Source organism: Balaenoptera physalus, assembly GCF_965194825.1.
Source record: "Balaenoptera physalus genome assembly, chromosome: 2".
NCBI classification, from domain to species: domain Eukaryota; kingdom Metazoa; phylum Chordata; class Mammalia; order Artiodactyla; family Balaenopteridae; genus Balaenoptera; species Balaenoptera physalus.
The window spans coordinates 154543453-154568523 of NC_138883.1; the positions used below are offsets into that span (position 1 = coordinate 154543453).

General features: G+C 49.4%; 2 protein-coding genes across 10 annotated transcripts in view; one reads left to right on the forward strand and one right to left on the reverse strand.

The window, feature by feature from the left end:
• Positions 1-10708: 10708 nt before the first annotated feature.
• Positions 10709-23408, reverse strand: ANKRD16 (ankyrin repeat domain 16). Of its 7 annotated transcripts, XM_082450551.1 has the most exons (8): positions 22797-23408; positions 20364-20584; positions 18813-18855; positions 15703-15811; positions 15049-15210; positions 13529-13607; positions 11059-11150; positions 10709-10985 (listed from the first exon to the last, which is right to left on the reverse strand). In XM_082450551.1, the coding sequence occupies exons 1-8, from the start codon at positions 23114-23116 to the stop codon at positions 10983-10985; spliced, it is 1029 nt and encodes a 342-aa protein (XP_082306677.1). In that variant the 5' UTR covers positions 23117-23408; the 3' UTR covers positions 10709-10982. The 7 variants fall into 7 exon arrangements, with proteins under 7 accessions (XP_082306677.1, XP_082306675.1, XP_082306673.1 ...); XM_082450549.1 differs by having other exon boundaries at positions 10709-11150; XM_082450547.1 differs by lacking the exons at positions 10709-10985; positions 11059-11150 and adding an exon at positions 11485-12565.
• Positions 23409-23691: 283 nt separating this feature from the next.
• Positions 23692-25071, forward strand: part of FBH1 (F-box DNA helicase 1) — a 45469-nt gene continuing 44089 nt past the window's right edge. For all 3 annotated transcript variants that reach the window (XM_082450531.1, XM_082450532.1, XM_082450533.1), the window contains exon 1: positions 23692-23831. In XM_082450531.1, coding sequence (XP_082306657.1) covers position 23831 — 1 coding nt within the window. In that variant the 5' untranslated portion in view covers positions 23692-23830. The remainder of the gene's footprint in view (positions 23832-25071) is intronic.

Below are 25071 nucleotides of genomic sequence, written 5' to 3' on the forward strand. Positions count from 1 at the left end.
TATTTATGTATTTTTTTTTGGCTGCGTTGGGTCTTCGTTGCTGCGCGCGGGCTTTCTCTAGTTGCGGTGAGCCAGGGCTACTCTTCGTTGCGGTGCGCGGGCTTCTCATTGTGGTGGCTTTTCTTTTTGTGGAGCACGGGCTCTAGGCACGCGGTCTTCAGTAGTTGTGGTACACAGGCTTTGCTGCTCCATGGCATGTGGGATCTTCCCGGACTAGGGATTGAACCCGTGTCCCCTGCGTTGGCAGGCAGATTCTTAACCACTGCGCCACCAGGGAAGTTCCCTCTCACTGATATTTAAAAGAGAGAAAATCTCCCAACTATTGGAAAGAGGTAGTGATGCAGCCTGATGCCCTCATGCAGAAATGCCTGGGTGACTGGACGCTCGGGGAGCGTCACACCCGTGACTAAGAGGGCAGGGCGCCAGCTGGGTTTTCAGACACTCGGCTGTAGGGCAGACAAGTTATTGAACTTTGTTGAGCCTCCACTGGACTGGATGGGTTCTTTTATTTTTTTATGATGTGGACCGTTTTTTTGTTTTGTTTTGTTTTTTTATAGGGAACTCACAGCTGTTTTCTTTTTTTTTTTAATTGAAACCCCTGATCCTTGGGTCATCTGCATTCTTAATTAATTAATTAATTTATTTTTGGCTGTGTTGGGTCTTCATTTCTGTGTGAGGGCTTTCTCTAGTTGCGGCAAGCGGGGGCCACTCTTCATCGCGGTGCGCGGGCCTCTCACTATCGCGGCCTCTCGTTGCGGAGCACAGGCTCCAGACGCGCAGGCTCAGTAGTTGTGGCTCACGGGCCCAGTTGCTCCGTGGCATGTGGGATCTTCCCAGACCAGGGCTCAAATCCGTGTCCCCTGCATTGGCAGGCGGATTCTCAACCACTGCGCCACCAGGGAAGCCCTGGACCGTTTTAAATGTCTTTATTGAATTTGTTACAATATTGCTTCTGTTTTTTTATGTTTTGGTTTTTTGGCTGTGAGGCATGTGGGATCTTAGCTCCCTGACCAGGGATCGAACCCACACCCCCTGCACTGGAAGGCGAAGTCTTAACCACTGGACCGCCAGGGAAGTCCCTGGATGGGTTCTTAGACTTAAAACTCTAAGATCTGAAAAATTTTGACAATACTGTTCCCTGTTGCTATCGGGGAAACCGACACCACACAGTAAGCCATGCAGATGCTTTTAACAACAGGTTACAAACAAAATAACAATGCCACAGTGCCAACTCTTCACTTGGCCCCTTCAATGTGCCAGGCGTTGTACTCTGGCGATTCTGCCAGGTGGGTGTTGTGGCCTTTGTACACATGAGAACCTTGGTGCAGTCTCCCAGACAGTGAAAGGCAGGGAGAGTTCTCTGCCGCCCAAGCCTGGTTCCTGGCGTTCATCCTACACACCTGCTCTGACTTGGCACGGGTGAGCTCGGAGGCACCTGAACATGGCATCTCGAGGGGCTGAGATGCCCACAGAGGAGTCACATGACTTTTCACGCTGTCTCTGTCCCTGGTTTGTGAGACGGGAAACAAAGGGGCCACTGCTCAGCAGAAACTGCCCAGCAGAGGCAAGGATGCTCCGTGAACTGGAGTCTCACTTAGGGTCAGCAGACCTGGCAAGTGAAAACCCGGGACACCCACTTAAACCTAGATTTCAGATAGACCACGAATACTCTGTTAGTGTAATTATATCCTGAGAAATATCTGGGACATATTTGTACTAAACAGTACCCATGGTTTACCTGAAATTCAGATGTAACTGCATCTTCTCTGGCAGCCCCAACCTCACGACATCATATCGTTGCTGTGGACTCTGCTCAGAAAGCCCACAAATCAAAATCACTTCCATCCTTCGAGGCCCAGCCCAGATAACACGTCTTCTGCGAAGCTGTCTCCTCTCCCGGCCCCCAGCACACTGTGCCTGTCACGTAGTCACGGAACAAGCCTTGCTCCTCTCTCAGACATCAGACTCGTGAGGGTAGAGGCTGGTCCTTTTCCCACAGCTCCTCACTGTGGAATTCATTCATTCCACACTATGCCAACCGCAAAGCAGATGTGGATGCTGATCTTGTGGGTTTTCGTTTCATAGGAAAGCACGGCATTATCCGGGCAGTTATGAACAGCTGCGTGAAGGGACGCGACAAAGTGCTGCAGAAGGGCTGCTCTGAGGCTGGGGTCCGGCACGGCTTCTCTGGGGGGTGGCGCTCAGGGGCCAGGATGAACAGGAGGAACCCACACGACAAGTCAAGAGAAATTTCCAGAAGACACTGAGGGGTAAGAAAATCTGGTCAGTTTGGGGAACTGAAGGCAGGCCGTTGACATGGAAGTGGGACCCAGAGAGAGGTTTCTACGCGGTGGGTGGCGTGGGACCGAGCTCCACCCCAAATGAAGATGGTGAGTTGGCGGCGGGTAGTGGGAGCACGATATAACCTGTTATAAGCTTTTCGGGCTGCTTGTGAGAATTACACAAAGGGAAGCACCAAAGTGGAAGAAGCAAGACCAGTCAGAGGCCATTATAGGAATTCAGGCGAGAGAGACATGGGGGAGGCAGCGTGGAAAGGGGCTCACTTGCTGTCCCACCTGTTCTGGAACTTGTCCACTCCCCCCAAGAAGTGGAGGCTGTCACCCTTGGTTCCTGGGTGAGGATTTTCCCAGCTGGCCTTGACGGATGGCAGGTGGGGAGGTGATGCTGAGTGACTTTCCCAGGCAGGTAGGGCAAGGCAGTGTGGATTCTGCCCACCCTGCCCTCCCCTCCCTGCATGCTCACCCCTGGGACCCCAGTCTAACTCTGTGAAGAAGCTCACACCAGCCCATAGGGAGAGGCCTCCGGGGGAAGCCCCTGCGAAGACCTGTGGCCGCCAACCAGCCACATGGACACCCGACGAGCCACCCGCCGTGCCTGGTCTGAATCCCTGACCCACAGCATCCATGAGCGCAGGAAACGTTGCTTCGCACCGTTAGACTCTGGGCTAAGATGTCGCGCAGCCATAGTAACTGGAACAAGAGGATCCTGGTTGTAACTTGGGTGGGTAGCAGGGGACCTGGAGAAAAGTGGACCCACCTGGGATGCTGAAAGGAGACAATGTTAACAAGAGGTAGTCATGAAAGGGATGGAAAACGTCTCAAGTAGGAAGATAGGAGGAAAGGCCCAGATGGAACACATTTTTTAAATCCCTCTTTACATTTTGAATGGTGCATGCATTTCAGCTTGAGAGCTTCATTCGTTCAGTTTAATAATTTGATCCCTGGTAAAATGCAGATTACCAGGGACTGGTAAAATTTGAGTTTTTCATTCATTTATTAATATCTTCGCATGGATAAAGATTTTGAGATGAAATTTTCTTTTCAGTAAAGAAAATGGAGGGGGACTTCCCTGGTGGTCCAGTGGTTAAGACTCCACGCTCCCAATGCAGGGGGCCCGGGTACGCTCCCTGGTCAGGGAACTAGATCCCACACGCATGCTGCAACTAAGAGTTAGCATGCCGCAACTAAGCAGCCCGCAAGCCACAACTAACGAGCTGCCAAGCCACAACTAAGGAGCCCGTGAGCTGCAACTAAGGAGCTGGTGAGCCGCAACTGAGGAGCCTGCTTGCCGCAACTAAGACCTGGTGCAACCAAATAAATAAATAAGTAAATTAATTAATTAAAGATAAAAGAATGATTAAAAAAAAGAAAATGGAGGCACCTGAGGGCCAAGTGGGGAGATGTCCCCAAGGAAGGAAGGAGAAAGAAAATTCGGGACACGAAATACAAATGATGCCTCCATAGGGCATCAGCCCTGACTCTTTATCCTGCTGCTGTTATCTGGGAAGATGCCCGCAGCTGACATGCATGTGCTTACATGTGCCGGTCACCTCAAGCACGACCCCACTGAATCCTCACGGTGAACACGGAAGGCAGTGCCACTGCCACTCCTTCCACCAGGAGACCGAGCGCAGAGAGGGGAAGTAACTGGCACAAGGACCCGTGCCCGCTCCATGCGGGACACAGCCTGCCCCTCCCCCCATACCGTTTGCACAGGTGGCCTCTTGTGTCTGTACAACGTCACGCATCTGTGAATGAATGGGCTGTGCTCTGCTCCTCGGGACTTTAAAAACTGGGGTTAGGGAGTGAGTGTGTGTGTGTGCGTGCAGGGTTGGGGGACAGGTGACTGCACACAAACAGCCCTCATCAAGGCAGCTCTGAAAATGGCAGGAGGCAGAGACCCCATCTGGCCCCCAGCTTTGATTCTCTGCCCGCTATCACGGCTAAGCTGTGGCCAGCGGGACGGGAATGGAAATGATACCCCTGCCTTCCTTTGTTTTTAATTTAAAAAAAAAATTTAAAAAAATTTTAAAGGTTTTTAAAAACATTTATTTATTTTTATTTATTTATTTTTGGCTGCGTTGGGTCTTCGTTGCTGCGCGCGGGCTTTCTCTAGTTGCGGTGAGCAGGGGCCACTCTTCGTTGCGGCATGCGTGCTTCTCACTGCGGTGGCTTCTCTTGTTGCGGAGCACGGGCTCTAGGTGCACAGGCTTTAGTAGTTGTGGCTCGTGGGCTCTAGAGCGCAGGCTCAGTAGTTGTGGCGCACGGGCTTAGTTGCTCTGCGGCATGTGGGATCTTCCCGGACCAGGGCTTGAACCCGTGTCCCTTGCATTGACGGGTGGATTCTTAACCACTGCGCCACCAGGGAAGGCCCTACACCTGCCTTCCTAAAACGGGGGTGCAACTCCCTTTACAGGCTGGTGAGCAGTCTTAGGGCCTGGACCACTGACACCGGGGGTCTGTCTGTCCCCAACTGTCCTAACCCACCCTAGGTTGGCTTTGCCCAGGCTCTTACCTGGGAGAGAAATACACTTGTGTTTATGCCTCTGTTATTTTGGGTATTTGCTATGGGAGAATTTATATTGTAACTAATGTAGGCAACAAAGGAGGTGTGACTAGAGTCGATGGAAGCTCTGAGAAGGAAAAGTTATGTGTGTAAATGTTTTATTGATCTTCCCTCCCCACGTGCATGCGTATAAGGTCAGGAAGGTATTTTTGAGAAAATATGGGATCCACACTCATGGAGCAGATGGTCCATTCTTCTTTGCTTTTGGAGTACGTGTTTTTCTTTACTTGCAGACCTTTCTTACTAAGCGATTTTTGTTTCAATCTAATGTTAAATGATTAAATTGAGCTAGCTAAGCCCACGTCAGCTGGGAGAATGGGGAGAGAGTGAGACCAGAGCTGTGGACAAAGGGACAGGGTAACCTGCAAGCTGGACTTTGTTCCTAGGTCTTTTATGTCCATCTGAATCTTAGTTGATTATGGATTTTCAGCAAAACGGGGAAAAATAAAGTCCATGCATGCTGTAGGCTGGCACAGGTGAATGCTCTAGAATCTGAGAGGTGCTCTGAAGTTATCAGAGACTAATCCAAACAGACATACCCTACTGCATCCAGGTGGTGTCTTTCCACTCCAACCATTTTAGTTAGCCTCTATGTACGACCATATCTATTCAAAAGAGGTTTCCTAAAAAAGGAGATATAGGGGCTTCCCTGGTGGCGCAGTGGTTGAGAATCTGCCTGCCAATGCAGGGGACACGGGTTCGAGCCCTGGTCTGGGAAGATCCCACATGCCGCGGAGCGACTGGGCCCATGAGCCACAATTGCTGAGCCTGCGCGTCTGGAGCCTGTGCTCCGCAACAAGAGGCCGCGACAGTGAGAGGCCCGCGCACCGCAATGAAGAGTGGCCCCCACTTGCCGCAACTGGAGAAAGCCCTCGCACAGAAACGAAGACCCAACACAGCCATAAATAAATAAATAAATAAATAAACTTTAAAAAAAAAAAGGAGATATATAAGAAATTATCTCTGCAGTGCTGTAGTCTGTTTTTTCTTCACTTATAAATGCACACCAAAAATTTTAGTTACCACGTGAATTTTGTGTAGAGCTAATTCACTCAATATAAAAAAGGCTCTTACAAATCAAGACAAACAACACAACAGTCAAATATAATGCAAGACGTTGATTTCACCAGTGGTCTCAATCAATGGCCTCCCAGTATCCAGGCTCTGGGCGGTGCCCTCTGGCGCATGCTCTGCTTGGCAGGAGGACTTGCTTTGGCTGATGGGATGGGAGTGTCTGCACACACAGGGCAGAGACAGAAGGGCGCTGGAGTCTCTTTTTCCTCTGTCCAATCCCTGCCACTGTCAGGAGAGCAAGCCTGGGCCAGCCTGACTGAGGAAGAGACCCACACAAAGCAGAGCCGACTCCATCCTGCACGGATGGCTCAAGCGACAGGACGCCACCCGCCCAGCTCAGGTAGGATCAGCAAACCACCGGAGGACCTGAGGCCTCTGGAGAAATCAACAGTTGTTTTCTAAGCCGCTGAATTTTGGGGTAGTTTGTTTTTGACTAGGTCATAGGTAACTAATGCTGATAAAAACTGAAAAAATGTAAATGGCCAGTAAATCAATCTAAAGATCTTCAATCTGATCCATAATTAAAGAAATGCAGGATTACATCAGTGAGATGGTATATCAAGTTAGTAGAAATTAAGAATGTGGGGACTTCCCTGGTGGCGCAGCAGTTAAGAATCTGCCTGCCTGGCTTCCCTGGTGGCGCAGCGGTTGAGAATCTGCCTGCCAATGCAGGGGACACAGGTTCGAGCCCTGGCCTGGGAAGATCCCACATGCCGCGGAGCAACTGGGCCCGTGAGCCACACCTACTGAGCCTGCGCATCTGGAGCCTGTGCTCCGCAACAAGAGAGGCCGCGATAGTGAGAGGCCCGCGTACCGTGATGAAGAGTGGTCCCCGCTCGCCACAACTGGAGAAAGCCCTCGCACAGAAGCGAAGACCCAACACAGCCAAAAATTAATAAATTAATAAATTAATTAAAAAAAAAAAAAGAATCCGCCTGCCAATGCAGGGGACACGGGTTCGAGCCCTGGTCCGGGAAGATCCCACATGCCGCGGAGCAACTAAGCCCGTGTGCCACAACTACTGAGCCTGTGCTCTAGAGCCCACGAGCCACAACTACTGAGACCATGAGCCACAACTACTGAAGCCCACGCACCTAGAGCCCGTGCTCCGCAACAAGAGAAACCACCACAATGAGAAGTCCGCGCAACGCAATGAAGAGTAGCCCCGGCTCGCCGCAACTAGAGAAAGCCCGCGTGCAGCAACGAAGACCCAACGCAGCCAAAAATAAATAAATAAAATAAATACATTAAAAAAAAAAAAGAATGTGGTAGCACAGCTCTGGTGATGGTGTGTGGGAATCAGGCACTTTCCCAGGTGGTAGATTTTATTTAATTTATTTATTTATTTCAATTTTTTAATTTGTTTCAAAGTTAAACTCAGGACACATTGACTTCATAGGAAATCCACTGGAATGTTTTTCTAGGCTGAACACCTGTTTCCCCTTAGTCTCCCCTAACAGAGCATGCACATGCTAATTACTTTCATTTTGCAGTCACTGCTGTCCCACCCCTACCAGTTATACCAAGACCACCTAAACCGTGTGTGTGGTATTCTGGATGTTCTTAGTTATGCCCTAATTTCAATAACTGAAAAAGATTTTCTGCCATAAGCTGTCACTTGAATTCTTTGGCTATTTTTGAAGTCCAAAGAACTCTTAAATGATTCTCCTTTGGGGGGATTATTTTACAGGCATTAGCGACTAGTCCCTGGGGCTGTGCTGATCTCAGGTGGTAGATGTGCTAAGGTATTCCAGCAACACCGAGTATGGTGGGTGTGTGGATTCAAACGCCACCTCCTCTTTATGGGATTTCCTACGCTGCAGGACCAGGAAGATTATAAACCACGTTTCCTGGGCTCCCTTCCAGCCACACTTCTGGATGTGAGTTGGATTCTGCTAACTGCAGAGCCTGGAGAGGCGCCCTGATCCTGCCAGCAGCACCGCTGGTCCTCAGGCCGCCCTGGTAACCAGGCGAGGAACGCCTGGAGCAGTGAACCCAGAACAAGAGGTAATCACCACTCTGCGGTGTTTTTCATCTTGTTTCATGTGCCCCCGGAATGCCACCCACCCTTAAGTATGCTCTGAGTCTTCCAGAGACGGGGAAGAAGGAAAAAGAGGTTTAGCTCACACCATGACGCTGGCTGAAATGCCTGCGTCCACGCTGAGGTTGACGTTCTCGGGCCAGAAAAGGCCCCGTGGCAGCGCCTGGGTGGCTGATGAGCGTAAATATTCCCCAGTGCTCTTCTCAGGAAGGCCCTGGCCTGTCCATGTTACAAAGTCAATCACCTTTCTGGGGGATGTTACAAATGCTTTCCCATAGGCCTTCTTCATGCAGGCCAAGCAAATCCTACTGTCACGGCTCAGGTCAGAGGCCAGGCCCCACTTTTACCTCGTTGTTCTCGATAAACATCACATCCCTCTCTCAAATTGGGTCTTGAACCCTCTACACCCTTGCCGGCTTATGAAAGCAATTTTAACAAGTCTACAGACCGTCAAATGTAAGTTCACATTGTTATTCACGATGGTAGAAAATGTAACACACGTGTTCCACCAACCCCACTCCCTCTAAATACCGATGTCAGTTGAGGTGTTGGTGTGAGTCCACCTGAAGCTGTCTCCTTACCCTCCCTCCACTCTCCTGTGCACCTGGAGCTTGGTCTCCAGGGGCTTCTGGTCCCCCTCCCCCGCCTCCCGCAGGACCCGCTCCCTAACCCTGCTTTTAGTCGAATTTGACAAAGCTTCACTGGTTATCCCATCTACATCTCATCTTAACGAGACAAAATAACCCCAAAATGACAACATAAAAGAATAAGTGTGGACAGTCATACGATGGGGCATTAGACAGCCATTAAAGTAAAAGGTCACAGAATTCTGAAGAGTATTAGGATGTGCTTGAGATGTAAAGTTGGGGTAAATCGCACACACAGCATCATCTCAACTATGTACATTTACAAAGACTAGGAAGAAGTAAGGGTGGTCATTTTACGGCAGCGGAATGATCGGTTTTGTTTTCTCCTTTACTTTTTTATATTTTACAATGGGCTCTAAAAAAAAAAAAAAAAGCCTGGGCGAATAAAAGGGACATTGCTCTGTGCCGCCACCTGCTGGCGGATCTAGGAACGGCAGGCTGGATAAAGCGCTGCTCCCCCTGAGCAGAGCACTCATTTTCTGGGCGTGAGTTTTGTGCTTTCTTTTCCATGTTGCAATCCCTTTTCTACTGTTGTCTTGTAAATACTTTCTTGTATAACTTTTTCTGGTAATGTGTGTTGGGTACCATTTATTTTCAAATGACAGCAATTCTTTGTATCCCTTCCAGCCTCTGCTCTGACCTCTCACGTAGATCAGCTGTGCTCTCGGAAGGACCGGCCACGGTCTCTGGACTTGGGTCATGGACGAGGTGCTGGGAACCCTGGTGAAGGTGGCGGCCAGCATCAGCGGTCAGCGCCCTTGGTCACGTCAGAGCCCCGACGGCTGCGCAGGGAATGCATCTGAGGCGGCGCGGGAGAAGAACTTGGGGGGCTGTGGCAGCAGCGGTCTGGATGTGAAGCCGAGGCCTGAACCAGGGTCACTGAACCAGGCCTGAACCAGGGTCACTGTAAGGATGGAGCCGACCAGACTGGCCGGGCCTCCTGCAGAAGGAAGGGACCCAGGGAGGCGGGATGAAGGGCGGTGTCACAGCTCAGGCAGCAGGCACAGAATGAATGTACACAGTTTGGGGGAGACTAGGGTTGTTTTTACAATTTTTTATTTTATATTAGGGTATAGTTGATTTACAATTTTTTTTTTTTTAAATTTTAGGGGGAAGTTAGGTTTTGAGCGAGTTGAGTGTGGGGCAGCCTTGGGACATCCATGCAAAAACGTACAGCTGGAAGCAGAGGGTCAGGGCTGGAGGGGCTCAGCGGTCAGGGGGCAGTGAGATGAGAGTGGATGAGGCGGGTGGAGGCACAGCGACAGTGCTGAGTGGGGACAGAAGCGTGTATGGGATAGGCCCTGACAGAGGCGCTCATGACAGAGACGGAAAAGGAAGCTCAGAAAGGAAAACCCAGAAGCGTGTTGTCAGAGGTGACAAGAAACGAGCTTCCGGAAGGTGGGAGTGATTGATTGATAATTGAACTGAAAGGATCAGTAACATGAGGGCTAAAGGCACGTCACTTGATTTGGCAACTGGGTCCCGGTGACCTAGGAGCAGCAGTGAGGAAGCCGGGTGGCAGGGGCCGGCAGTGCCCATGAACCGGGAACCAAGCACAGGCTCTTCTCTAAGGAGGTCGGGATGAGAAAGGATGCTTGAGATGGAGGATAATCAGGAGGGGCTGCCCCTCGTAAGAGCCAGGGATGGAACGAGACTGGCCAGGAAAGGCACTCAGCACAGCATACAGGACACAGTAAGTGCTCAAGAAACAGAAGGTATCGTTCACTCGTTGGCTATCTCATGATCTACACCCTTACCATGTGCCAGGCATTGTTCTGGGCCCTGTAGATATAGTGAGTGAGCAAGACACACAAAAACCCTGGCCAAGGAGCTTACATTCTCGTGGGGGAGACAGACAACAGAGAAAATAAATAACTCAAGACAGATGGTATATTCCACAGTGGTAAATGCTATGGAGAAAACATGAACTAAGGGAAGAAGATATAAAATGTTGAAGGAGGGAACGAAATTCTAGATCTGGTGGCCAAGGAAGGGCCCCACTTTTAAGTAAAGACCCAAAGGAAGTGAGAAAAGTACCTATAATTAGGAAGTGAGGGAATAATACTAATGATCACCACCATTGTCATTAGCATTCTCAATATATTACTACTGCGGTAATAGGCTGTAATTATATCATCACCACTGTCTTTGCCACAGTGAATGTTACTATCATCACTGCCCTCTCTGGCTCTCGAGTAGCTTTGGCAGCAGCATCCAGCAGCCCTGTCCACGCTACAGGGGTGTTTTCAATGGAGAGCCGTGTACTGGAGAACCAAGCATAACCCGACGGACCATCATCACGGCGAGTGTGTAAGGCAGAGGCACAGCTCGGGTGGGAACAGACCTGTGTGCAGTCACTGCAAAGAAAAAGCTGCTTCACGTGTGTGTTGAGGGGAGAAGGGCAGCCCCAGACCGGTCTTTCTGTCCCACCTGCAAGTAGGGATGCACGTAACAGGCCATCCTCAGACGCAAAGGCAGGGACACGAAGACATCTCTGGAGCAACAGGAAACGGTAACTGCAGCTGGAGGAGGTGCAGATGGAGACAGTGTGTGATTCAGAGGTTCCAGCCGTGTTTCTACCAGAACATTTATCTGGTTGTTAGGGATAAAAATCAGCCAGCACCACCTGGGAATAACGGAGAACTGGACATTCCTGCTATTTGCCCAGCCTGGCACGATGCTGAGAACGGGGGTGAGGGCGTGTGACGAGTTCTTACCAGATGACACTGAACGAGGGGACTGGGTCTTGCTTGTGATCGATGCAAACGCTTTTTTAACAGATTGACTTGGACTAATAATTATTATTTGCATATAAAGAAAAAAAGAAAAGGAAAAGAAACAGGAAAAGAATCCAAATGCCTGAGGACTCATCCTTTCTTCAATCTGTTTAAGTTGCTACAAAATTTTTCAAAGTTACAATGTCGAGTGTTTCACTTCTCCACAGCCACAAGCTTCCGTGGGCAGGTGGCAGGTGGGACAGGAAATGTGACCTGTGGGACAAACCTCATTTTTCAAATGAGGTCGTGGAAAAGCTTTGTAAATATCTTCAATGCGTTTTGAGATGCCTTTATTATCCAAAGGGAGCCAATACAGAACTTGTCATTAAAAAAACAATAACCTCAAGATTAAAACATTATAGCTCAAGTAGCAGTGCTTAGACTATAGAAACTTTCCATTCCTTGTAAATGTCTATGTAAACAGATCCCAGCATTTCCTTGCAGGCTTTGAAGCCAAAAGTTAAACCACTGCAATGCCAATGAAAAGCCTATGAAAGAAGAAAGTATACAGGCCAATTATGTTTTACCGCTCAAGGCAATAGGAACTTGCTATATTCTAAATATTATTATCATGGCCTCACCACACACTCTTTATTATAAAACATTTCACACACATACATAACAGTATGTACACTGTATTTTCATGCTCCTCTAAGGATTCCAGACACCGACTTCATCAACATCATCTGACTCCACTGGAAGGGCAGAAAAAGTGGATCAGAGATTATGGAAAGATTCCGACTGTGCGATGTGCAGTCATACAGCCAGGAAGACAGCCGCCTCATCCCGGGGGAATCCGCCACCAAAGCAGGGAGTGCAGGAGAGGGAGGGCAGAAAACACTGGCTACTGGCCCATTTCACTGCATCTGCGAACGGATTCAAGCAGCAGGACGTGAATTACTGTGGGTTCACTGTTTTCCTCTGGAAACGCCCTCAGCTGTTGCGCTGTGGTTGAAGCACTGAAGGACGTCCGGACTCCGTGTGAGCTGCTGAGCCAGGGCGCCCGTCATGTCCGGAGAGTCCCCGAGCCCAGAGCACAGGAGGAACTTGACGCAGGCCGCGTGCTGCCCCGCGCAGGCCAGGTGCAGGGCTGGGTGGGGACAGAGGCACCCAGCTCAGTGCATCACCTACAGCAGTACTGACTGGAGAGCAGGATGCCCCTGATAAAAACACTGACTCTTGCAATTGCACAGATTTCATAGTTCCGTATTCTTCCCTATGACTTTGCCTATTCTGGATCAAAACATTTTTCCTTTTAACCTGACTTGGTCACAAATGGTTTTAAAAGCAACAAAACCAGTTGGAGAGAATTTGAGAGACTTGTCTAAAACAACAAAGTAAGTTAATGAGAAATAGGAGACTTTAAATAGTACAGAAGACATTTTCAAAGTTTTGTGAATTCTCTGTGTAAGTAAAAATATCACCATGAGTAAGAATGACGTAACAGAAACAAAAAATGCTGACACATCTTCCCATTCTGGTTAGAAATTGGCGCTGAGGGTTTCTGATGTGCTGTGAGCCATGATCCTGGGTCCTGCTCCCCTGTCGTTAGGAGAAAGTTTGTGTCCTGGGACTTAGTGACCTTCCTCTGCAGCCCTGGAGTGAGTTGTGAAGCATCACAAGGTCCTGCTTAACCCTTGCAAGATGGTCACTGGTGCACAGAGTGCTAATGAGAAGGTTTATTCTAAAGTCCAAGTCTAAGGAATTAGCTCTGAAAATATCTTTCTGAGCCCCAAATCTAAAAAAATATAGTGATTAAGGTTTTAAAATACATTCCGTAGAGAGAAGACCTATGAAGAATCTATGTAACACCTGGGGAGCTGGTGTGATCATGGATTAAGACAGAAAGTGCTTTGATGTCACATACGTTGTGTGGTTTAAAATAATAAAAACAACAACAGTAATACCAGCAGCAGTAAGGAGTAGTAGTCATCATCGTTACCATGGTAACAGCAGTTCTATAGCTTTGCAAATGGAGGAGGTGCTTTTTTAAGGAAAAGTTGCTGAGCTACTAGAGGAATAATTTTAAAAGTGTAAGGATTTTAACATAAAAGTCCATTGTTTACATTGTTTACATTCAGTTTACTAATAATTTTCAAAGCACGTGTAAAATGAGGTCGTACCTGATCGATTTCTTTCGTCCTTGGCGTTGATGTCGGCACCCAAGGATAAGAGTGTCTGGATTGTGCTTACGTGTCCTTCCTGAGTGTTGAAATAAACTTGTTACCACTGTAATGATGACAAAAGCAAGCCTTAGACACAAACTCTAATGCACATTAGGTGCTTTTTCTAAAATACTCGACTGCTGAAACTGAATTTTCATATCTAAAGGAAGGCTCGTCACATTACTCTCGAAATTCAGCATGAATCATTAAAGATGTAGGTGACGTTTAGTTATTAGAATACAGGTGATCAATTTTGTAGCCAAATCACTGACCACTATGGTTGGGTTTCCCTCAGTGTAAGGAGTATAAATCTTGTGATTTACTCAGAAAACACAATTCTAAATCTCCCAAGCAAACACACTCTTTGCTAAATCTTTAGGGGAGAAATAAGCTGGAAAAGAGTGTAACCTCCCCTGGATGGGATTCTTATCATAGCTGGCATTGTCCTCTGTGAAGCAATTGATATACCTTTGTCCAGCCAGTTAGCCTGTCAGTACCTGCTGAGACTGAAACCGAGGCTGCAGGTTCAATCTTCCCACTCGCTTTTATCCCCGTGACCACAGACCATGCCCTTAGCCCACCCTCAACTGTATACCCATGTTCTCAAAGGGGGAACACAGGCAGGAGAGTGCAGTTCACCAGAAAAATGTTTAGTCCTGTTGCTAGAAAAACAAGTAAAGGCAGGCGGCTGATAATATTAAAGATAGTGGCTATTTTTCTAGCGAAAACTTTTGTGTCTTCAATACTTCATACATCAGAGAGCCCAGTAAATGCAATTCCCTTTTCTTACTTAAAGAAATCTTCTGAAATCCAGTAAAAGAATAAGGAACTAGGAACTTCATACGATGGATTTTTACAGCTTCAAATAACATTATTCCTGAAAACAAAAAAGGGCAGGAGGGAACGTAGAGCCCAGGCATTACATGGAGTAAAGGGCTCTTCTCAGTTTTTACCCAGAAACAAACAAAGGCAGGTTTCCTTTTTTTTAAACAATACACTACTTTTTTTTTGTTTTTTAAATTTTTATTTATTTATGGCTGTGTTGGGTCTTCATTTCTGTGCGAGGGCTTCCTCTAGTTGAGGCAAGTGGGGGCCACTCTTCATCGCGGTGCGCGGGCCTCTCACTATCGCGGCCTCTCTTGTTGCAGAGCACAGGCTCCAGACGCACAGGCTCAGTAATTGTGGCTCACGGGCCTAGTTGCTCCACGGCATGTGGGACCTTCCCAGACCAGGGCTCGAACCCGTGTCCCCTGCATTAGCAGGCAGATTCTCAACCACTGCGCCACCAGGGAAGCCCAAAGCAGGTTTCTATTTAAAGGGACACAGGGCTTTAGAATCATGACCATTTTAAGAGTATGTCATGGGCAATTTCTTTTTTCCATAGAGATCGAGCAAAAGAACCATGACTACAGGGTTACTCATCAACAGGGTTAGGCAAGCCTCAGGAAGCAGGAACACTGTTCTGGAAAGAAACAAACCTTAGCTGCGTAGTGAAGTGCTGTGAGGTGGGTGGAGGCTGCTCGCACATCTACGTTGATGCCAAGCTCAGAGACCAGGAATTGGATGGCCTCATCCTGCCCAGTGACTGCTGCCCGGTGGATGGCCTGGGCCCCCAGGGAGTCCTCAGCAGAAACGCAAGCCTAGAGGTTGGGAGAGACATGAACAAAAGTAAGGAGCAGAGATACCTGGGTCCATGGACTTCTGACATTTTGGCAAAACTCTGTGGTCTACATACATTTTCCTGGGCAGATGATACATATGTAGCTTTTGTCAGATTCTCAAAGGATGCTCTAACCAAAAAAATGGTTAAGATTCAACACTGTAGGCTAAAGTGCCAAACAAATAGAATTACTGGGGAGAGTCTGTTGCTGTTATTATTATGAAACAGCTACTGTTTATTGAATACTTATTTTGCTAACTGCTTTATGTACATTATGTTATTTAATCCTTACAGTAACCCTGTTTTACAAATGGAAACACTGATGCTTAAAGAGGTAAAGGGGACCTCAGAGGAGGGGATGTGGCAGAGCTGAGATGTGAACCCATGATCTGAACAACAATGCTTCCTGTTTATCCCATGATCTAAAACTTGTAGGAAGAACTAAAGGGATAAAACCAAACCATTTCCATACCTTGTGTTTTTCAAGGAGCAGCCTGGCTACGTCGATGTGTCCACACTGAATGGCGTCCATGAAGGGTGTGAAGCCACACTTGTCTCTGCAGTCCGGTTCATACTGGCACCTAGAGCCCAAACACAAAGTAACAGCTGGGAACAGTCACCGCTTCAAACCCAACGGTGCTGACTCTTGACCACCTGCCTCATAGATGATCCGTGAGAACCTGGAGTGCTTGCCCTCCTTCCCCACCTCAGTATCTGTACCGAGCTCTTCGAGAGCAGGTTGGTTTCCCCAGCAAACCTGCTCCTCCTCTAAGCTTCTTGTCACATTTTAGGGACTGTGATCTCTCCAGCTTCTCATGCAGAGCCTTGAAGTCACCCCTCATCCCTCATAGCCGATCTATTACCAAAACCTCTCAATTCTACATCCAAAATGTTAAACAAAACTGTATCTTTGTCTCCATCTTTGTCTTCACCCCTTAAGACCAAGTCAACAGGGACTTCCCTGGTGGCGCAGTGGTTAAGAATCCGCCTGCCAAGGCAGGGGACACGGGTTTGAGCCCTGGTCTGGGAAGATCCCACATGCCGCGGAGCAACTAAGCCCGTGTGCCACAACTACTGAAGACCGTGCGCCTAGAGCCCATGCTCCACAACAAGAGAAGCCACCGCAATGAGAAGCCCACGCACGGAGGGAGGGAGACGCAAGAGGGAAGAGATATGGGGATATATGTATATGTATAACCGATTGTTATAAAGCAGAAACTAACACACCATTGTAAAGCAATTATACTCCAATAAAGATGTTAAAAAAAAAAACAAAAACCCACGCATCACAACTAAGAATAGCCCCTGCTTGCTGCAACTAGAGAAAAGCCCATGTGCAGCAACCAAGACCCAATGCAGCTGGGAAAAAGAAAAAACAAAGACCAAGTCAACAGGAAACAGCCTCCTACCTGTTTTTCTCTCTTTGGTTCCGGCCCAGCCATTCTGTTCTCACCACTAACAGAGTAATCTTTTCACCATGTAATTTGGGTACAGCCTCTCCTGGTTAAAACCTTTAACTACTTCCCAACCACAAAGGACAAAGCCTAAAACCTCAATATGACCTCCCATGGTCAGGATTATGTGATATCCACTCACTTCTCCGGGATCCTCTGGCCCCTCCTCCCTGTGCTTAAGGCGACCCCCCTTCTGTCTGGTCCCACTTTCTTCTCGGTCCCACAGCCTATCCGTCCTTCTTCTTCCGTTCCTATTGCTTCATGGTCCTACCTCCTTCCATTCCTACCCGTCTTCCCTTCTCCCCAGTCCTCCCTTCTTCCGTTCCTACCTTCCTTGTGGTCACACCTGTCTCCCCTTCCTCTCGGCCCTACCTCCCACCTGTCCCATCTTCTTCTGTTCCTACCTTCAAGGGTCCTGCCTGTCCCACCTCCTTCTGCTCCCCCGGGTGCCAGGCTCTTTGCTGCCTTTGCACTTGCTGGTCCCCTCTGCTTGGAACATCCTAGTGCCATTCTTCACCTGGCCCAACTCCAAGGCATCCTTCAAATCTCAGCTTCAGGAGGACTTCAGAGGCCCATCTTCTCGCCCAGATCTACAGGATGACCCCTGCTCCCGCACAGCACTGTGGACCTTCCCTTTGTAGTATCATCACCATTTGAAATTTTATGACATTTCTGCGATTGTGTGTCTATACTCGGCTTCCACACTAGCCTGCAGGCTGTTAGGGAAAGAACAGTGTTAACTGCTTATCACCCAGTGCCTAACACACACAGCAGGTGCTTAGAAAACATCTGTTGAATGAAGGAAGGAGTATTTATGACCGCAGGTATACAGTCCCAACGCGTAGGAGGCAAGCCCTACACAGTGATGCTTTCGGGGCACTGCATTAGGCCTCCTCTTCTTCACTCATCGTCTCCTAGGTAACCACTTCCATCCTATGGATTCAATCGTCACTTCTATGCTGACGAGGCCCACTCCTGTATCTCAGCCCACACCTCTCCTCTGGGCTAAAATCTGTGTCTAACTGCCCGCTGGATGTCTCTGCCTGGGTGTCTCACAGGTACATGTGACTCAACATGCCCGAAAGTGACACTGCCAGCTTCTCCCCAAGCCTGCCCCTCCTCCCCAGGTGTCATCTACCTCGGCAGGTGGCACCAGCACAGCACCAGCTGCTTAAGCAAGACACCTGGCCGTCATCTTGGACTTGTCCTTCTCCCTCATTCCCTCTGTTCCTTTATTCACCGAGATCTGGTGATTCTACCTCTCAAGTGTCTCCAGATCTTTCTCTTCACCCTATAGTCAGCATCGTGGTCCAGCCACCACCATCCCTCCTGTTCAACTGCAACAGCCGCCAGACTGCGTTCACAGCACCCACGCTTGCTCCCCCTCCAATCCATTCTGTTTTGCAACCAGGGGATCTTTGAAAAATGCAAATCTCTTATTATTCAGTGGTATCTTATACGCTTAGCACAAGATCTGGAATCCTCAGGTGGCGCCCAGCGTCCCACCGGACCTGAATCGCCCTTCCTCTGCAGTCTCCCCGTCACTCTTGGGACACAGCACGTGCCTATCTTCTTTTGGTCTCTGCCGTGCACTGTGTTTGTCCCTGGCCCTGAGCATTCGCGGTACTGTCACCCCTGCCTGGAATGCCCCCTCCACCCTGCCCCCCATTTTCAGCCTCCTCCAGGTCATAGCGTCAGTGTCACTGGGGCCGAGATCCCTCACCCCTAGGCCACGTGCCATGTTGCTGTGGGGACCTCACAATTCCCTGTAACGCTCATCAGACTCACACGACGTGGGCAGCGTCTGTCTTCCCTGCCCGTCTGTGAGTTCCATGGGTTGGGGGGGAAACCACATTATCTTGTTGCTGTGGTAGCCCCTGCGCCTGGTACAGTGAGTGCTGAGTGAGTATATGAATGTCTGTTGAATGAACAGATAAAAGGCTAATGTTTCCCCAGGTTTGTTAGCTATTTTTGTTTCACCATCTTTATCTGCTTAAGTCTTTTGTTCATGTCTGTTTTGGTACTTTAGATTCTTTATGAACATTTTGTCTGAGCTCTGATATTATGCAGCACTGATATTAACTGTCAATTAGCAAATATTTTCCTCAATCTGCTGTTTTGTTCTTACCTCTGAAGAAGCATCTCTACTGCCTCTGAACAGCCATGCATTGCTGGGTGGAGAGAGTTGAGAATGAGAGCTTTTTAGCACAAAAATAAAATGCTTCTTCCCTCCTGGCACCTCTCTGTGCCCCATCCCTCTAGCTGTAACTTCCAGGAAAGAGTATTAGGTTAGATACACTGCCACCGCCCCAGAAAAAGACAAATTTAGCTGGATGAGTGGTAAAGGGCGATGTTTTCACTTAACAGGTACAAGGCTCACACTTGATTATCTTGTCTTTATGAGACTTTGATGGCAAACTTTCAATCTTAAACCTGCCTCCTCACTTTCGTGCTACAAATCCCTAGGGCCAGTCAGTTTTTGCCCAAGAAATGTAAAACATTTTAAGAGTAATCCATGACAAAATAACCAGGAATTTAATTCTCCTGCTAGAAATAACTATCCTCTATAATAAAGATTTCAAGGGAGTTCCCTGGTGGCCTAGTGGTTAGGATTGTGAGCTTTCTCTGCTCTGACCCGGGTTCAATCCCTGGTCGGGGAACTGAGATCCCACAAGCCACACGGCGTGGCCAAAAAAAAAAGATTTTGACTATCTATTCTCCACTATTTTGTGTGAATGACTGGGCACTGACTGTTTCTCCACAACAGCAGGGTAGTTCGTCAAACAATTCACGAGCAAAGAAGTTTTTCCACTCATGTGCAAAGTTTTATAAAGGATTCTTTGGTCCCTAACTGTGGCCAGAATAACTGTGTGCCTATCTCCTCAATGACATCATGTCACAGGTATTGATTTCTGAGAAACCTAAAAGCCCTGTATTCTAATTCAGTGTGCTACCCAGAGGGCTAAAGATTATGTTCTAAATGTCTTGATCTGGACTCTTGGTCTACTTAATGCCCCTTTTGTCTTATACCGCTACGCTTTTGCTTTTAACTAAGATAATCTACAAATAGACAGTTCAGAGTTAAGGATAATTACTCCAAACAATGAAAATGGTAGTCCAGATTTATATTCAACATTGTCACTAGATAAGTCACACCCACTGAGCCCTGGTATTTAATTATAAGCACCTATATTTATTTAAATGGACAGCACCATAGTAGGTACTGCTGAATGTATAAGGATAGTCCCCTTTCCTTCTGCTTTTAATAATGTCAAAATGGTTGTGAAAATAGCTGTAGCTGTCCTGTGCTCACTGCATGTGGAGCACTGCACGGAGGGCCTTGCGTGTGCCTTAATCCCTACGACCTTGTGATACGGGCATCATCATTATCATTATTTTGTGGTTGAGGAAACCTGCTCAAGAGACTAAGTTCCTTGCCCAAGGTCAAAGACTTAGTAAGGAACAGAACCAGCCTACCATCTAACTAACTGGGGAGGAGAAGACAAATGTATGCGAAAAGTCACCTAAAACAAGAAAGAAGAGCATGTTAAGGGCTGGGTGACATTGGTTTTAGAAACTGAGTGTTTGCCAAAATACCCCAAAGCTGCTCGTATTCCTTGCCATTTCCCCAACCCCTCGCTCCCTGGTGGGGGGCATCCCGCACAGCTCCGGGCCATACCTGCTGTGTGCAGCGGGGTTCTCCCGATCTTGCTCTCTGTCTTCCAGGCAGCTGGGCAAACAGCGAGCAGGTACTGGAGGATCAGAGGGTCGCCTTCTCGGCTGGCAATGTGGAAACTGTTCCAGCCGTCTTTGTTCTTCAGGAGTGGATTGGCGCCGTGCTCCACGAGGTCCTGGACCACCTCAAGATTCCTCCTTGTGCAAGCCATCATCAGAGGAGTCCTAAGGTCAATCGGGACAAGCTGTCAGACGGAAGGGCAGCTGAAGCATTAGAAGCACTCGACCAGGGCTTCAGAAAAATGCACACCATTGGCAGAGATGGAAGACCTTGAGGACTCGGGAGTCTGGGAAGCAGGAAAACAGCTTTGGCTGGCAACTTCCCTGCCTGTCGTGAGGGCCCTGGGAGGATTAACAAGGGGAAAATGACTGTGACGTGGGTGCCCCTACAGGTGGGGAATACTAAGGAGGCAAAGTTGTTTCTGAACTAGTTTTTAGTATGGCACTGAATTGGAACAGAACTAGTCAAAATCACAGACAGTTTGTGCTGAATATTTGCATAAGAGGTACTCTGCTGGACTTACCCCATTCACCTCAATCAGTAACCGATTATTAAACTGTCTGAAAAGGAGTTAAAAAGAGCATTTGACATAATGCCTTGCCGTAAGGAGCCTACATTGGTGGAGCAAATGAAACGGCGTGATTACAATAAGGTTCTGAACTGATGTGTGTCCACAACTATGGGACAGTGAACTACATCACTATCAACTCCTCTTCTCCCACATCAGTGATTTTGTGCTTCTGCCTTCTCATCTGCTATGACTCTCGGAAGCAGGGGCAGGTCTTGTTTACCTCCTGTCCCAGAGGCTGGCCTAGCTGGAGCTCAACATAACTACATGGGTCTCAGCCAGGATCTGTCCTCTGAGACTGCTTTGATATTACTTAATTACCAACACTATTTTGAATTTTTTATTTTTGGTAATGTAGTAATGATAGTGAATGAGAAATCAGGAGGGAGACACCCAGATAAATGAAGGCTGGAATCTTCAAGAAGTGCTTCACAGAGGGAATGGATCCAGGGAAGGGACTTGAGAAAGCCAGCAAGGTGAGAACAGGCAAAAATGTCTCACTGTAACTGCACTTCCTAAGCACACAATCAAATGAAACGTGCCCTTTTAACGGTTGTTTGGGAAGACTGTTTCCTTACCCATAGAACTGGATAAGCATAAGAAAATCAGTTTTGTGCTTAGTCACAGCCAAAGTGCAAACCTCAAAAAGTCACCAGGTCTACGCCCCCCCTCCCCATGCCAGTGGGCAAGATGCACTTTGTTTAGCTATCTGGCTGTCTGATGTGTTCCTTATTTATATCAGATCAGGAATCCCCTGTGGATCCATTCAGGAACTTCATTATGTTATGAATCTTCAGATGTTCATAACCTCTAAGGAGGTGGACAGACATAGTACTGAAAACAATGTGGATCTAACACAATGCAATTACTTTGTGTGATGGTGACAGGTGAGCATCGTTGACTGTGGAGGTGGTCATGCAAGGCTACACATGTGATAAAATCACACAGAGCACCCCCCCCCCCACACACGTGTACGTATAACTGGTGAAATCCGAGTAAGTATACTGATTGTAGCAACTGCGGTTCCTTCTTGTTACCTTACTGTGGCTGTAAGATGTTAACTTTGGGGGAAGATGGGGGAAAGGTGCATGGGACTTCTCCCATGTCTTTGCAAATTTCTGAGAACCTATAACTACGAATTTCAAAGTAGAAAGTTAAAACAATGTTACTGGGCTTCCCTGGTGGCGCAGTGGTTGAGAATCTGCCTGCCGATGCAGGAGACACGGGTTCGAGCCCTGGTCTGGGAGGATCCCACATGCCGCGGAGCAAGTAGGCCCGTGAGCCACAACTACTGAGCCTGCGCGTCTGCAGCCTGTGCTCCGCAACAAAAGAGGCCGCGATAGTGAGAGGCCCGCGCACCGCGATGAAGAGTGGCCCCCACTTGCCGCAACTAGAGAAAGCCCTCGCACAGAAACGAAGACCCAACGCAGCCAAAAAATAAAAAAAATAAAAAAATAAATAAAATTTAAAAAAAAAAACCAAAAAAACCAATATTACTGGTGAAGTAATCATTTAGCTAGATGTTCCTAGAAGAACATCCTGCCCTGGTGCTCATGCTATACGTAGGACATATAGACAATTTGTAGTTTGCTTATATTCTATCTGATCATGTACTTTACTGTTCTCTGCTCTATCGTGGGAGGCAGTCTGGAACAGAAGATCGGAGCAGTTAACCCAACAAGGGTAGCAACAATGTTCTGCTCAATAGGGGAAGGCTGAGGGGCTACGTCGTGGAGGCCTACGAAGGAGCGGGAATCTACGATTCTGCGGGGAATGGTGAGGGTCTCTCTGCAAGTTCCGCCACCTACCAGTCGGCCTTCTTCAGGCAGTCGACCGCGGCCCCTCGGCCCAGCAGGTACCGCACGCAGTCCCGGTGGCCCATGGAGGCAGCCTCGTGCAGAGGTCGCTTGTAGTCTCGGTTGGCGGCCTCGATGTCCAGGTCCCAGGCCTCGACCAGATAGGCCAGGATTTCCCGGCGGCCGTGGCGCGCGGCGCAATGCAAGAGGGTGTCCCTGGCCGGCCCCGCGCAGCCGGCGCGCCCCGCAGCCCGCAGCTCCTCCCGCAGGGCACACAGCCGGCCTTCCTGCACCAGCCGGCACAGCCGCCTTGGGTCCGCGGGCGCTGCCATGGCCCCTGGCTCCGCTCCCGGCCCGCCCCCGCCCCCCCGGGGCCCTTCCCAACCCTTCCCCCGGACGCCCCCGGCCTCGCCCTGCCGGCCCCGCCCCGGGCGGGCGCTCAGGTCTCCGGCTGAGCACGCGCCCCGCGGGTCGCCGCGAACGCACGCTCGGAGGCTGCCGTCCGCACTGGTTTCACTTTGGGGCGAAACATTACGTGAACCGCGGGAGCGCAGCTGTAGGGGCCGGTCACACGAAGCGCAGACCCGCCGAGACGGGGTGGGGCCCGCGCGTCCCCGCCCTCCGCAGCCTGCCCCGCCCACGGCCTCGGCCCCGCCCCACCCCGCCTGCCGCGGCCCCTCAGTGGGTCCCCGAGCTCGGAGGAACTCTGGGAAAGTTTCTGCTCGCCTCTTCCGCCCTAGCGGAAGCAGGACGGGGCGGGGCCCGCTAGCGGTAGCCGCCCCTTCTCCGGATACGCGTTTCGATTGGTCGCCAGAGAAGTCCGTAAGCGCGCCCCCTCCTCACGCGCGTTCCAATTGGCCAGGGGCGCATTCCGTCAGCGCCGGCGGCGGGCTCTTCCCTGGGCAGCGGCGGGGGCGGAGCTGGTGGAGGAAGTCCGCGGCTTTCTCGGGCTCGCGCTGCCCGGGGGATGCTGGGACTGGGTGGCTGGGCGGCTCTGGCCCGGCGGCGGCGGCGGCGGCGGCGGGACCCCTGGTGCGGAGTGCCATAGTGCGTGAGGCCGACGGCGTGGCAGGGGGCGCGGGCGGGCCCAGCCGTGTGGACGCTGAACCTTTGGGTTCCTCAGCGGTCCCGCCTCAGGGGTTCCGCGGGGGACTGGGGGGCCGGGCGCGGGCGCAGAGGGGCGCGGACCGGCGTGGGGGGAGCAGTGAGGGGCGCGGCGGGGCGCGCGCGCGGGAGGCCGAGGCGCCCCGGGACGCGGGGGCGCGGCGCTGCTCGGCGGTGTGAGAGTCGCGGAGACGTGGCCTCCGCTGGGGGCAGCCAGCGTTTCCTTTCCTTCTGCTCTGCTGTTTTGACCTTGGGCGAGTCATTTTATGGTATCCTTTTGCCTCTTTCGTTTGTAGTCGCCCTCCCCCTAACCTGAATATTAAGAAAATTAAGGTGATGTGGGAGGGCCTTGAGCGGGTGGAGGGTACTTGAGGTCTGAGCAAGCTGTGTGGGGTGATGGGAGACTTGAGTGTAGGTGTTGAGTTCTTTACCCGATCCTCCTGGATGCTCGTCATTTAACCCTCCTGGTGTTTTCAGTTCCTTTAGAGATAAAATGGGAGCAGCTGCTATTTGCCAGGCCTGGAGACAATTATGCTTTACATCTTGTACTCTGGTTTACAAAGCACTTTACATTAATTATCTCATCCGCAGACAACCCTGTAAGGAAGGCATCATGACAGGTGGGGAAATTGAGGCCTAAAGAAGTTAGCGATTTTCCCACGAGAGTACAGCTAATAAAGACCTCTGGAAGGAAGAAGGATGGTAGCCCCCGGTGAGGGTCTGCTAGTGCTTGGCACTCTGCTCAAATAGATTAAGGGAGATAAAATGAAAAAAGACCTCTAGTACGAAAACAAGCTCATTTTACTCGTGAGCTGATTGAATTTGGTTAACTGAGTGTAATATGGATAGTCATCAGAGACAGAACCAGGTCCAGTATCAGCTTTGCCAAAGTTATTGTCCCCTTGTATCTTGCCACTTCCAAAAAAAAGGAAGGTGTAAAAGTGCTTTGAAGTGCATCAAGTTTTAGGACATGCCGAGCATTGGTCTTAGCGCAGCTGTTGGTGTTGGTGCAAGTGGGAGTGGAGGTATCTGGTAGTTTAACACTTTTTGTTGTTAATCCCCCTCCACATCCTCATTGCCAGTGATTCCAACTTCTCTTGCCTTACGCCTCCAGCTTCCTTGCTTTGAAAAACAAAACATGTTTGCACTATAGGACAATATTTGAAATTCAGATGATTGGTTA

Excerpts from the sequence above, each read along its gene's own strand:
- ANKRD16 (XM_082450547.1), bottom strand. The coding sequence starts at position 23,116 with ATGGCAGCGCCCGCGGACCCAAGGCGGCTGTGCCGGCTGGTGCAGGAA. Across the intron at positions 18,856-20,363 it reads AACCCCGCTGCACACAGCAG|CAATGCATGGCTGTTCAGAG; the intron begins GTATGGCCCGGA and ends CTCTCCACCCAG. Across the intron at positions 13,608-15,048 it reads CACTTCACTACGCAGCTAAG|GAAGGACACGTAAGCACAAT; the intron begins GTTTGTTTCTTT and ends TTCAACACTCAG.